The 14,644-nt window shown below is 38.6% G+C and overlaps 2 protein-coding genes across 2 annotated transcripts in view; one reads left to right on the top strand and one right to left on the bottom strand.

The window, feature by feature from the left end:
- Positions 1-2,802, top strand: part of jak2 (Janus kinase 2 (a protein tyrosine kinase)) — an 87,191-nt gene extending 84,389 nt beyond the window's left edge. The window contains 1 exon segment of the mRNA NM_001097165.1: positions 437-2,802. Coding sequence (NP_001090634.1) covers positions 437-544 — 108 coding nt within the window. The 3' untranslated portion in view covers positions 545-2,802.
- An 8,102-nt stretch (positions 2,803-10,904) lies between these two features.
- Positions 10,905-14,472, bottom strand: rflb (relaxin family locus B). Its single transcript, NM_001079020.1, has 2 exons — positions 14,013-14,472; positions 10,905-11,470 (listed from the first exon to the last, which is right to left on the bottom strand). The coding sequence occupies exons 1-2, from the start codon at positions 14,257-14,259 to the stop codon at positions 11,118-11,120; spliced, it is 600 nt and encodes a 199-aa protein (NP_001072488.1). The 5' UTR covers positions 14,260-14,472; the 3' UTR covers positions 10,905-11,117.
- Positions 14,473-14,644: the final 172 nt, after the last annotated feature.

Here is a 14,644-nt window from a genome sequence, read left to right as displayed (position 1 = left end):
GTTACTATTTGCCCCAGTCCAGTAATTCATAATCTGAAAATAGAAAAGGATCCAATACATGACAGTCCTGTGTATACAGGTTACCAATCATTTTGTGTCCTGTAGCAGTCCTAAATTGCCACTTGGTCCTGAACACAGTAACATACATAAATGCAAAAAAAAAAAAAAAAAAAATGGTAGGGCCAAACTTATGTTGCAGGGTCTCCAGATGGTTTATTGCACCAGATCCAGAGGCTTTATTGCACCATAATGTTAATGCTAGTGTGCATCTTTTGTTCTTCTTAGTAGTATCTCAATTAATTTTTTGATTATCTTAATTTGAACTAGACTAACAGGATAACTGCTGATTCATGCTTGTTTCTGTGCCAGGGAAAATAGGCCTGCATTACAACATAACCTCCTTGTTTATTAAAATTTCTCTTTTCCTAATTAACAGATTTATAGGATAATGAATGAATGCTGGAACAACAGCATCAGTCAGCGTCCCTCATTTAAAGAGCTCACCATTCAAGTTGAGAAGGCAAAGGAAATCATGGGAGCATGAGCCTTGTGAGATGTCATTTCCATGGAAGAGTCAGCTTATGGTCACAACCCCTTCTGTGCCAAAGGCATGTGGAGTGTCAGGTTTCAGGTGCCTCCAGGGGAGAAATCCTAAATGCATTGTACAGTATTTGCTACGACTTAAAGACTGCAAAAGCTATTGTACAATAAAGGAAACTTGAATTTACTTTGGATTACAGACATAAAAAAACTTAATGTATATGCAAGTCTTATTGGCTTTTAAGACTGTAAATGGGCAGATTTTATAAACTAAGCCTTCTTGGAGAGCTAATTGTTTGTTATAACAAGGAAACAGAAGCTACGCAGAAGACTGAGCATTCTATTTTCCTTCTTTTCTTTTTCTGTCATTGTAAAATACATTTTGCCATGGCCAGACAGCATAGACTGAAAGCCTCTTGTTTGGGAAAATCAGTCCTGAACGTTTTCTTAGCAATGCATACAGAATTTGTACAGTTAATGTGAAAGTATGGATTACTTGCCACCAATTTTGTGTTTTAAGGGCTTTTGTTGAACATAGTATATATTGAACATACATAAATTTAAATATATTTTTCATTCTGTGTAAATGTGCAACGGAACAAGAGCAATTTTGGTACTTTTATTAACAAAACTCTGTCAAATATTTTGTATTAAGTCAGTAACTTAAGGAAATCTGTAAACTATGCTTCTAACTTTGTCATGTAAAAAATGCTATGGGATAAAGGGATCAAATATTGACCTCTACTTTCATATTTTCTCAAAGGATCGAGGGGGAGGGATTTTTAAATTGGAAGAAATAAGTAACATCTTTAAGCCTGTTTATTTTTGTTTCTTTTTCTTCATGTCCTACAACTTTTTCCCAGTATATGTACCATACTCTCTATCATTATAATGGCATTAGAAATGGCCTTCTGGCAGGGGATGGATTCATAACACATATGCACAGGGTCACTTTTCCAATATTTGTTCAGTTGAACAGATTTGTGAGTATGCTGTAGAAATCCCAGCAGAATTGTTTTTTTAAAGACTTTTAGAAATGCACCAAATCCATAATTTTTGGGTTAGCTAAATACCTAATTATCCACATACGGATTCCAAACCTAAATTGCAAATTCTAATTTGAAAGAAATAAAAAAAAATTGTATTATCTGTGAACAAAATATGTCACATTCCGTTTCCAGAAGATTAAATTAATGATTTGAATTGTTTCCAAACCCCTTAAAATTTGGCTAATCTGGATCCTGCAAAAAGTGCTGGCATTCGGTCTAATCCCAAACTCCTGGAAATGGTGCATCCATAAAGCCTTTGCAGACGTTGCCTGTTGGAAGGAGAATTGTTTACCAGCCACATGTTCCCAAATACGGGTGCATTTTTCCAGCTTTACTGTTCTCCCTCATTCCTCTTTTTTGCCTCCACTGACATGTTTTTGTTTTCTTTTATTACTTAATCTTATAACAAGGCATTATAACAGTTTTTAATGAACTATTACTGTTGTTCATATACAAGTTTCTCACGTAGATGTTTGGCTATCGCAGCTGCTACATTCTAATCACTGGAGATGGGAGAGAGGTGGTCGCAAAAGTAGTGCTTTTATCCGAGGACTAACCCATTGCAATCAGCCAACAAAAAGTGTGACCGTGAAACTAAAGAAAACAGTCATTTTTGTTTGCCATGGGTTAAAACTCCAGAAGGACGTTTGTTACCTGTGTGCCCTTTTAAGATGTGTACATAGCAGCAGCATCTTATTTGAGAGCAACGTTTTCTCTAAGTTTTGTGTTGCCACACAACACACACATGACACCGGTGCCCACAGAAAATTGAGTGCAAAGGAAATTTTTTTTACTAAGAAGCTGTTTAGCCATCTGTATATGCAGACGCCCTTAATTGTGGAGCACACAGCCTACAAGAAATTAGAGGGAACGTTGTTTTGCAATTAAATAACTATTACATGTGCATGCTGTGTTATTTAGTATGTTTTATTTGTTAAAATAGCACTGGAGCTGCAATGCAGGTTTACACAATATCGGATAGTAATGTTTGCAGTTATACTTTATGGTGATTACTTTCTACTAATAAGTATGTTAATGCAACATTCCACAAAATTACTGTTATGTGCGCTTTCTGTAATCTTTACTGCAGAGCTTTGTCACTGGTTGCCCAGAGTGTTTCTGGATCAAGGGCATGTCTTCAACCCCATCCCCTCCCATCACCTTTTTTTGTTTAAGGGTTTGTTAAAACATTAAAAAGAACATTGTAATGAGGGAAAGAGTGGCATCATTTCGTGGAAGTCTTTCAACACTGTGGTAACAGCCAAAGATGGCAGGCACTAAACAGTGTTATCGTTTAGTCATCACATCACAGTTACATTATATGGCCAGAGTATCTAGACAAATTAAAAGGACATGTCCACGACTGGAAAACTCACTGCTGCTTTCCATATTTGCAGGGTTTTATGGGTGATCATAAAAGTGACATCTGGAGTCATGTAAACCAAGACCACAATGTCCACTATTGATTCAAAAATAAAAAATTATTGGTGAACTTTGTATAAAGTACTTATGAAAAAAGCTTTAGCTCCTAGTTGTTGCTCTGTGCTGCAACCAAATACAACTGCAAAAATCCAAAAAGTAGGAAAAAAGCTTCAGCAGATTTACCGCAAACCATTTATTATGGGTAGTGGTAACACGACATGTTTCGGGTCAATACCCTTTATCAAGTGATAAAGGGTATTGACCCGAAACATGTTGTGTTACCACTACCCACAATACATGGTTTGCGGTAAATCTGCTGAAGCTTTTTTCCTACTTTTTGGATTTTTGCATGTCCACTATTGGACCATGTGGCTCGCGAGCAACGTGTGCTTATTTTTGAATTCCTGTCTTAGAGTTAAGTTTTGGTTGCATAAGGTGTACTGCCTAACAGAGCCTCCTGTAGGCTGCCAGTCCACATAGGGCCTGCAAAATAGCCAATTACAGCCCTTTTTTGGCACCACCTGCCAACTTTTTTCATCACTTTTGACATTTGAATGTGGCTCATGGATAAAAGAAAAGGTTGGGGGTCCCTGCTGTAGAGCGATAAATGCAATTGTACCATTTGGCTGTCTAACTAAAAAGTCTAGTTGTGACAGATGGCAGGAGGACAATACCTGTCTGCATTCATTATGCCAACAATTGTTTTTTTAAAGCGAGGTTGGACAGGCAGGTGGTTCAAAACTTTTGGCCATATAGTGTAATTTGTAAAATGATAGTATGTCATATGTTTTCTTACCCTTTATCTAACAATGCTATCCTCACTGAAGAGTAGGTGTATGTATCTGGAAAAATTGCACCTTTGGAGCAAAATCTGAGAGAAGATTTAAGAACCATCACTTTGGATTTACAGGCATGGCAATGTCTACAAATGTTAAGCTAAAAACATTTTGAATTATGTTGATTTACCTTTTTCTTCACACACAATAACAAACACAGAAGTGTAAACATTTTTTTGATGTTTAAAGTATTCTTATCTTGAGTGGGACCTAGAGGTACTTCCTGCAGGAGGTTTTGTCCAGGTTGGCATCATTTACTGCATTAAAAATAGCTAAATATTATTTAATATCAAAGCACACACTTGAAAGACCATTAAAACTTATGTAAAATAAAGTATGTAACAAAATATCTCAAAAATTTTAGATCCTCCTAAAGTCATAGCTGACAACTAATCCAATTTGACCAGAACACTTTATGAATTTAATAGGGGTTGTGATTAGCCATAAAGTGGGTGGAGTAATTTTGGATAAATTGAGTGCATAGCGAAAAATATCAGTTTTCTGGTTGGGAATCTATAGCTTGATTATCTGTACAGGTTTAGTCTGCATGTTAAAGAATATCTATACAATATAATATACAAATAAACCAAAAGAGCAGACTATTTTTTCACCTGAATGTATTCATTCTGTGTCCAATTTCTTGGGAAACGTTATATTTAATGTTCATATAGTATAGTATTACTACTCCAAACTGTCTTTGCTAAACTTAGGGGGTAATTAATTAAAAGTCTAGTTTGTGCTTTTTTCCTCGGTTTAACCCCCCCTCCCCACAATCACAAATAATTGCAGGAGTATTTTCTGAAACCTCAGATAGCTGGGATTAATTAAAGGTAAAAACACAAAAAGGTGTTAGTTTATTTGTAACCCAAAGTGTCTTGTTATAGAGACAAGGTTTTTCAGATTAACTAAGTAATTTAGTAGGCAAACAAAAAGAGCTTTGTGAAGCTGTCTCAGTAACAGCCACAATGAAAGCTGCAATATGTAAGATGTTGGGACACACACTACAATATACTGTATATGCCCCTATGTATTATGTGAATATAAATATTCAGGGGAGGTCTTCCATGCACCAAGTCCCCAGCCAACATTGAAAGAGCATTTTATAACCAATGAAAAGGCAGACAACATGAGAGAGTGATAACGGCTTTAGAAACTGTCAGTAGACCTATAACCCAAATGTTTTATCTGTGTCTCTTTATCAGTGAGAAAACATTATTTTTCTCTTGTGGTGTTCTGTTAAATGGTTCATCATAACACATATTCTTTAGCAGAGCCTTACTTTACTTATATTATTTCTACCAAAATGCATAACTTTGCACTTGTCAACATTGAACCTTATTTTCCAGTTTGCTGCCCAGTTTTCCAGTTTTGTCAAATCGCTCTGCAAAGCGGCAGCATCCTGCCTGGAACTTATAGTTTTGCACAATTTAGTGTCGTCAACAAAAATAGAAACAGTACTCTCTATGCCCAAGGACCAAGGACTGACCCCTGAGGTACTCCACTAATAACACTGGTCCAATTAGAAAATGTTTCATTTACCACCACTCTTTGTAATCTATCCTTCAGCCAGTTCTCTATCCAATTACAAATATTATGTTCTAGGCCAATATTCCTTAATTTGATCATTAACCTTCTGTGAGGTACTGTATCAAACGCTTTAGCAAAGTCCAAGTAGATGACATCAACTGCCATTCCAGCATCGAGGTTCCTACTCACCTCATCATAAAAGGCGACTAAATTAGTCTGGCAAGATCTGTTACGCATAAAACCATGCTGGCACAAACTTATAGTATTGTGAACTGCAATGTATTCAAGTATCCTATCCCTTATTACCCCTTCCAAAAGCTTTCCTACTGTTGATGTCAGACTAACAGGCCTATAATTTTCAGGCTGAGAACGAGATCCCTTTATGAAATAATATTTCTATTAAGGTCCTCCACTTTTCTTCAATTCTGTCTTCCAAACAGCTCTCTGGTCATTAGATTAGTTAAATCTAGCTAGTCTAGCAACCAGGTCACTGTTAAAATTCCAACCATGTCAGCTCCAGAACAAAAATATAAATGGCAAGTGTTTCCTCCTGACTAGCAAATCTGGTTATTTCCCAAGCTGTATATATTATATGCTAAGGGGCATATTTATTATAGTGTATAACCGGAGATATTGTAAGCCAATATTGCCGGTGATGTTGCCTATAGCAATCTGATCTTCGCTTTTGTTTCTTAACTTGTAGGTTTCCATTGAAATTTAGTTGCTATGAGCAACATCATCAGTGATGTTGGGATACACACTATAATATACTGTATATGCCCCTATGTATTATGTGAATATAAATATTCAGGTGAGGTCTTCCATGCACCAAGTCCCCAGCCAACATTGAAAGAGCATTTTATAACCAATGAAAAGGCAGACAACATGAGAGAGTGATAACGGTTTTAGAAACTATCAGTAGACCTATAACCAAAATAAATGTTTTATCTGTGTCTCTTTATCTCTTGTGGTGTTCTGTTAAATGGTTCATCACAATACATAGGGGCACATTTACTAATCCACGAACGCTCCGAATGCGTCCGAACGCGTTTTTTTTGTAATGACCGTATTTTTTTTGCGACAATTTCGTACCTTGCATGACTTTTTTGTATTTTTCGCAACTTTTTCGTACTTTGCGACAAAATTTGCGCGACAAAATCGTATTGTCGCGCCGAGTTTCGGATTCATTCAAGCTTCGGTACTGTGACTTTCCTTGGGCCAGGTTGGAGCTGCAGAGTGCCATTGAGTCCTATGGGAGGCTTCCAAAATCATACACAGAAGAATGAATGTGCCCCATATTCTTTAGCAGAGCCTTACTTTACTTATTCTATACTGACCGTGGTAAAAATAGATGCATATACTTTTTGCTTCATATAATAATGCTGCCAATGTATATTCAGTAATATCCTACTTAGATACCAACCAGAAGGCAACACAGATATTTGAATTGATACAGTTGTGCCCAGAAAACCCATAGCAGCCAAAATGGGTAAGTACAATTTTAATCATTACTCCTCCATTATTATCCATTAAAAACTTCACTGACCCTACATTTATCTTAATGCGTTTCATGCTTACCCAGAACTTAATTATATGCTGTTTTTCGATTTTTAGAATGATGTCACATATAAAGTAAAATCGTGAATCAAATGATGACTGCCCGCAAACCAGGCCTTAAAAGTAAAAAGTAAATGATACTGGAATTCTATACTGCTTGATGTTAATCTCTATATGATGCCCTGGGCAAAGTCATTATATTGATTAAGATGCAATAAGTTAGCATGTAATCATTTAAACTCATTTTTTTCATCAGAGTTAAGCAGGAAATTAGAAGCCAATTTCATTATCTGAGGTTTCCTCTCTAAATAACCACAAGGTGGCAGAACGTGCACAATCCAAAATATATTTGCCTTCACAAGGCTAAGTGCAGCCTGGCTTTATCTGCTTCCCTTCAATTGGCACAGACAACCTTGCTGGTGATGCTATAAAGAATTTTACAAACTGTATATATTAAGCACATTGCTATTTGAATATGTCTATCAAGTTTTAACCATGCCACTTTCCGGTTTTGTTCATTTTACAAATGAGCCCTAAGCCATACCTCCCAACTGTCCCAATTTTAGCACAATCCTATTTTCTCTATTAAAGGAAAACTAACCCCCCCCCCCCCCCCCCCACACACACACACAAACAAAAGTCTCCTCCACTGCCCTTCTCTCGGTTCGCTGAGCTTTTGGGTGTTCAGGGTTACTTCTGCGAATAGGCCAGAAATCTCAGTGTCTGTGATTCAACAGAAGAAAATCCAAAGATGCAGATGATTGTGTCTGTTGAGCTACTCTGCGTCTATACTGTATCTCAGGTTTACAGATGGACACTTTTCCATGTAGTAGACTTTACAGAGAGGGGGCCAATGGAGGGCAGTGGATGGGGGCTTTTGCATGTTGGGGGTGTTAGTTCTTTTAAATTTAAAATTAATGCCATACGTACATTCATTTTGTTCTCTACAAGGCTGTTATTGCTGTTCCATGTTTTAGCATTAAGAAAAGCATTAATAAAAAAAAAATTCATTTTTTAAAAATGTAAAAACATAGTTACTAGAAATAATTTGTTTGGGGTTACCATGCAGTTCTGCACAGCTGTACAGAAAACCAAACCAACATGAGGACCATATTGACTTCTTTTCATTTCAGTGCTAAAGTTGTTTTTTTTCTTTTTCCTACTGAGCAATCACTTCCAAACCCTAAAACGACCAAAATCTATGGCATTAGCAGCCAGGTCAGCAGCATACCTTCACAGCACCGGGCCCAAATGTTGTGATTGGCTTGGCCAATAACCAAACTGCCTCACTGTTTAGACAGATTTGAGTGCTTGTCTATAGTCGACAAAATAAATTGTTTTCAGCCATCTCACAGATAAGAGGATGTTCCTTGAAATATTTGTGGCTTTCAGAGTCCAGATAAATGCTATGTGGTATGGGGCCCAGGGAGATTGCATGTGAAGGTCTGGTGCATTTAAAAAAAAAAAAAAATGGTAGCAGTGGCATAACTAAGACGTGCCAGGCCCCCTGCCAAAAAATCTGCAGAGGGGTGATATGGTTAACAGCGATATTAACCCACCCCGTTTGTGTCCTCTGCTCCCCCCCAGCTTGTTCTGCCCAGTGACGGGACAGATTTACCCATCAATATTGCCCACTTGTTTTTAGGTAGGAGAGCAGCTGAGGATCAGGAGACACAAGCAGGACAGGTGGCCAGGTACTATAGTTTCTAAAACTATAGAGGAAGCAGACCTCAAGGTCTGGGCCGACCCCCACAACTGTGAGATCTGCTTCCTCTATAGTTACACCTCTGTGTGGTAACCGACCTCTCCAGAATAGGAGAATGGACACTGAGAAGTTTCCTTGCATTCTGTTATAGTGTGTCCAAACACATAAAGAAGAAATCCACAAATAACATACTTCTTATTTTAGAAAATCATTCTTGTATCTCTCATATGCAAGGCAGAGGTCATTGGCTGGCACCATACCTTGTCTCAAGGTCTCTGTGTATCTCATTTTAGTAATCACATATATTGAAACAAATCAACATCGCTGAACTGTTTTGCCCATTCTAATGTTTCCAGTGTGCTGGTTTTTATTTTTTAACGCCAGCTTCTTGGGACAACCGTCCCCCAGCATCCTCCTAATTGTTATACAATACCTAAAACCAGTTAGGTACTAACTTTATCTGCCAAATGTGAAACCAAGATTTGCTGCTAGGTCTGATTAACTGAAAACTATATGCCCCCCCCCCCATATTTAATACTTAATCAACAGATAGTTTTATCATAGATAGTTAAACATATTAATTGCCCTATTAAAGATCACATGACCAGAAATAATGCAGCTCTAACTGTAACAGGAAAAAAAGAGTAAAAGACAGAACTATGCCCATTAATTGGCTGATGTGACCTAAAATGTATGTGTGCCTTGGCTTGTTTGTGTGCTCCATGAATCGTATGATCCCATGGGGCGGCCCTTAGTTTTTAGAATTACCCAATGGCACGTACTACTAAAAGAAAAGTATATTTTTATGAAAATGGCTTATTTAGATGAAGCAGGGTTTCACAAATGAGCTTCTTTATGCAATATAGAGACCTAAATTGTTTGTGGGTATAGTTTCTTTTAAGGTCATAAGTTGAGGCAACATAATTTCTAATATGAAAATAAAGGTCATAGCTATTGGCTGTACTTCCATGGCTCTTACTGGTTTCCATCTCAAGCCATAGACCATCAATGGGCATTAGTATTTCAATGTCCCCCCAAGCAACAGGCCAGTGTCACTGTTCCTGCAAAGTCCCAACAAAAAATTGTAGCTGACCTTTAGCCATCTTCCTGGTGTCTGGTTGCTTTCATGGAGTATTTCACAGCATTTTGGGTGTTTTAGGATGTTTATATAGCTCTCACAACACTGGGTTGTAGTGGTGTAAATTATAAAGGATCTTTGTCTATGGCAGGTGGTAAGGACAGGGCTGGCCTGCACCCTCTAATGCTGTGCTGTGCACCTTGCACTGGATTCTTTATCCAGAGTGAGGTGCACAGCCAGCCTGTCAAGTTCCATGTCAGCTTCCACTCCCATCTCTCTAAGAAATTCTGTAATGGCAGGCATTATGGGGCAGGAACGGGAAAGGGCCTTCCCAGTGCCAGTCATGTAACTGGTGTGGTTCAAAAAGCCAATTTCAATAATTATATTGGGTTTTTGCTATACAGAGTATAGTGGGACGAACAGGTTGTTGTCATTGTATCATACATATGTAAAAATAGAGGTAATAATAGAGGTAATATTACTTTAAGGGTAATGTCCCACGGTGGGATTAGTCAGCCGCTATATATTCTGCTACCGCGGGCAACTAATCTCTCCAAAATACCTTTCCTTGCAATAAAGAGTTTTTTTCCGAAGTTGCACAAAGTTTCCTCCTACAGGCAACATCCGAAGTGATGCTTAGGCCTTTCCACTGGCAATTCCCTTTGTTGCGGGTGAAAGGACATTATGGAGAGATTAGTTGCCAGCGGTAACACATATCTATAGCAGGTGACTAATCTCTCCGTGGGACATTACCTTTAATGTTAACACTTCTTTATATCTTTCTAGAACCATTCAGCCAAACTGGCTGCTTTCTGAGGCTATACAGTAATGTCGTCAGCGCTCAGCACCATAGAACGCCCAGCAATCCTCCCTTAGTGAAACTGATGTAACTGGAGCCCGTGATCTCACCTAAACGGTTGACACTTCACAAAGCCATTTTGTTCCCTTATTTTTGGAAGCATAATGTAATAGTAAACTATTCTCAGGCAAATTTCAACAGCTCAGTTTGGTATTATAAATGAATACTGTCAATTGCACTACTGTCGTCCCCAGAGCCCAATCCCGTACTTACACCAACACATCGTTTACTTAGCTGTACTAACTGTTGACCTAAGTCATACATTTTTGTAAACCCACACACTGCAATTTAAACAAAAATTTTTTTGTTGAATAATATGCCATTAGCATAATTAGAGCATCAAGAAATACTTTTATTGACAATGAAAACTAAATATTAACAACTAAGCTCTGTGATGACTTCATAAAAATACAAGACCAACCCAGTGTTTTGTTTCATCACTCTATGTAAAATACTAATTTGGATAATCCATATTAATGGCATGGAGTCTGTGAACACTGTAGACAAGATACAGAAGTGCATAAATATTATTCTGCTTTTCACCTTAGCATAAGGTGCTGATTTCTGCTTTGGTGCAGCCCCATTTACAGCATATGCCTGCCACGCCAATATTCATTTCCCTCCTTCGTCTAGGGACTTTGATCCAAGGGTATCCGTCTGACTCTGAGCGAGCCTGGATTTCTGATGCACCTTGAGCTTTTCGAGTAGCTTCTTCCACTTGTCTAACATAATTACTAAAGTCATCAGTCATGGGTAAATAATCTTGGTAGTCATCATATGCGTTCAAAGAATCCTTCAAGGGGAAGTCAGCATTCTGAAGCTGTTCCACGCGAGATCCTGACAATGGCAGTAACTTTAATTGATTCATTTCTTCATTTAGTGAGTCCTGCATGGTGTCTGTTCAAAAACAAAACCAGATGCAGTTTAATTATCAAATGCACAACAATATGGGCAGAATGGGGAAAGGGTAAACAACAAGAAGACTTGGGTGTCGGCTGGAGTGCAATTGCATCCCTGGCAGTTCTGCCACTGAGCATGACTGAGAAATACACCAGGCATACTTTTAAATCTAAAATAACTTCAAAAGAATTCTCCCAATGGCTGAGAAGGAATTGTAGGGCCCTTTTTTTAACATATATCCCAATGGTAAAAGTTATGTTTTTTCCAGGCGAATTTCAGGTAGACATGAAAAGTGAATCGCTACAAAGTCTCAGGGTACTATGGCAATTTCAGCCCAATATGTCTGGACAAAAAAAAAAAGCACTACTGCTGAAGTATTAAAAATTGTCTACATCTGTCATATATAAACAGCAAACTTGCTGATTGGATTGAAAAGTTCCTGGCAATGAATAAAACCCTCCTAACTGTGAAACCTAAATATACTTAGAATCTTTGGCAAAAGGGCTGCTACTATTGATGCCAAAGGGTTCCACTGCAGTTCTTTATATGAGATCTTTGCTTTTACTTTGAATTTATTGAAGCCCAACAATTGGTTGCTATTGGTAACAGTTTAGTGCCTATGTTCTAAAGCCGGCCACAAACTGGAACAACACTCTATACAAAGTTGCCAGCTGTTTTTTAAAGGAATTCATTAAAAAACCATGGAAGAATAATATAACTGATAGGAGACATAACCCCACCCCCCCCCACCCCCCAAAAAAGGCAATTGGCCTTTGAGTACTTTTGCAATTTAACTTAATTTTCTTTTTTAATCATATAAAACATATTTCTAGCTTTATGATGATAAAAGATGTATATGAAAATTAGTCTAAAAAGAATGCAAACAAGAAAAATAGCATTCTAAACAACTGCAGCAAGTTTTTAAGCAGCCAAGAGAATCCCTCAGCCCTTAGCAGTTCCTCTGAAGTCACAAGCAACACACACGATGTACAGCATAGATGGAGCAAAGGAATGATGATAATGAATGATGGTAAACAATGATCTCGTCCTCTTTTCCTCCATGAACCTATTTTACTATAGATGACTGAGGTGTTGGGCCCAGGGGATTTCTTCATCAGGGTCATGATTAATAGCTATTGATCCCCAGTACAAAATAACTGTATGGCCTGCAAAACTGTTAAAATAAGACAATTTTTGTAACTAGTTAGTGAATTTGCCTGTCAGTTAGTGCCCTTATTGGCATCCTATACCTCCTGGGCCCCAGCAGTCACAGGGTCTGCTTTCACTATAGGTACACCTGTCATAGCAGTCATAGAACACATTGTATCACCCTGTTCAATACAATAATATACTTTAATGTAATGCTGGCTTAACACAGTATTCTCACAGTATTCTTTGATCAGCACAGGAGAAAAAATGGCTTCTTCTGTGTCTGAGCTGAAATGGGCAGTAGATGTGTCTTCTCTTCTAACTGACATGCAGGATACAAAGAGTTTCCATACTTGTAATTACAGTGTCCCCACCCTAGTTCCCCTGTATGCAGAAGGACCAAGAAGAAGAAGAAAGCTGAACCATGAGACCACAGCACCTGTTACTGGCACCTACTGACATTCAGCACCTTCTTGTCCTTTTTATTAGATGCTTAACACAAAGGCAAAGCATTGTTTTTGACACTTTATGCCCTCTTTAATGTTCAAGATGCAGCTTCCTGTTCCTGTCCTGCTGCAGCTTCTACACTTGGAGCTCAGATATATATACAATATAACATTTTGTACATGTTTGTATCATTATAGCATGTACCAACCTCAACATTGAAGAGGAACTTCAATTTGTTTTTTTACATAAAAAAACATGTTAAAGGGTTAGTTTACCTTTACCTTATTTAGTATGTTATAAATTTTCCTATTCTTATCAACTTTTCAGTTGGCCATCATTTTTATTTTATTGGGTTTTTTTTATAAACCTCCTCTTCTGCCTTTTTGCAGCTTCAAATGTGTTTTACCAACCACATCAGCCAAACTATGTATTGTTACTTTGTATTTCTTATCTTTCTATTTAGACCCTTCTCCTTTATCTTGCAGACTCTCATTCAAACCACTACCTGGTTGCTAGCAAAAATTGGGCTCTAGCAACCAGATAGCTGCTAAAATTCCAACCTGGAGAGCTGCTAAACCATACACTAAATCATTCAAAAATCCAGAAGATGAAGACCAACCCTGAAATGTCTCAAACTATTACTGTCTGCATGATAAAAGTGTAAATATTTAAGTAGGATGGTTTGCCCCCTTCTATTCTCATACAGTTGTGGTGGAATCCAGCTGATTATGAGAGCTGTGAGTAGGCATGCAAAGGATTGTGAAGAGTGCAGTCTTGGATAAAGGAAAGCTAGCTTCTGCTAAATTGTTTCAAAAGTCAGAACCAGTAGTGCAGAAAAGTGACAGATACAGCTTTCAGTAGTAATTTCATTAATAAATACCTCTCCTTAAAAATGACAGAAATCCAATAAGCACAATATTACTAACCAGATGTTGCCACTCACCTGCTCCCCTGCCCCAGTGCGTTGGAACGTCCCGCCTCCTCTCTCCGCTCTCCTCCTTCGCCACCGACAGTCTCTTCCATCTGGATCCGCCGCAAGTGAAAATCACAGCTCGGATAAACTCCCTGCCGCACAGCTTTACTCCATACTCCCCGGCGGCTCCCGGGCTTCTTTGGGCACTCATCTCCCCGAGCAGGTGAGCGACCAGCAGCAACGTTGCGCACATAGCGGCTCCTCGCAACTGCGCCATCTCTCGGTGCTGGCACTTATATAATATAGGATTGAGTCTCTACTTACTTGTGCGGTCTCTCTCCACCGCCCTCACACCTACAGCAGCTGCCAACTTCCCGCGCTTTTCCTGTTGGTGTCTGTGCTGGAAGGGAGAGTATTCGGCTCTCTCTCTGCCTTTAGGAGAGTTCTGTGCCTGCTACTGCAGCGAGTAAGTGCTGGGCTCGGTTTGGTGCTGTGTTCTTCTCTGCCCTGAGAGTTAGACACTTGTTGCCCATGTAGTGTGTCTGCTTTCTAGTTTTCCTTTCCTTATATACCCCCTTACTGCTCTCTCTCTGTGACTCAACGAGCCGACCCCCCTCCCTTCTGCCATCCCCACTCCTATTTATCTGCAGCCCTTCACTCAC

Source organism: Xenopus tropicalis, chromosome 1 (genome assembly GCF_000004195.4).
Source record: "Xenopus tropicalis strain Nigerian chromosome 1, UCB_Xtro_10.0, whole genome shotgun sequence".
Classification (NCBI taxonomy): domain Eukaryota; kingdom Metazoa; phylum Chordata; class Amphibia; order Anura; family Pipidae; genus Xenopus; species Xenopus tropicalis.
The sequence above is the reverse complement of the archived record's forward strand: the minus strand, read 5'-3'. Positions and strand labels throughout refer to the sequence as shown.

Bases quoted from the DNA above. Each gene is read 5' to 3' on its own strand.
- rflb (NM_001079020.1), bottom strand. From the start codon at position 14,259: ATGGCGCAGTTGCGAGGAGCCGCTATGTGCGCAACGTTGCTGCTGGTC. The intron at 11,471-14,012 runs GTGAGTGGCAAC...GTTTTTGAACAG, and splicing joins GCACTGGGGCAGGGGAGCAG to ACACCATGCAGGACTCACTA.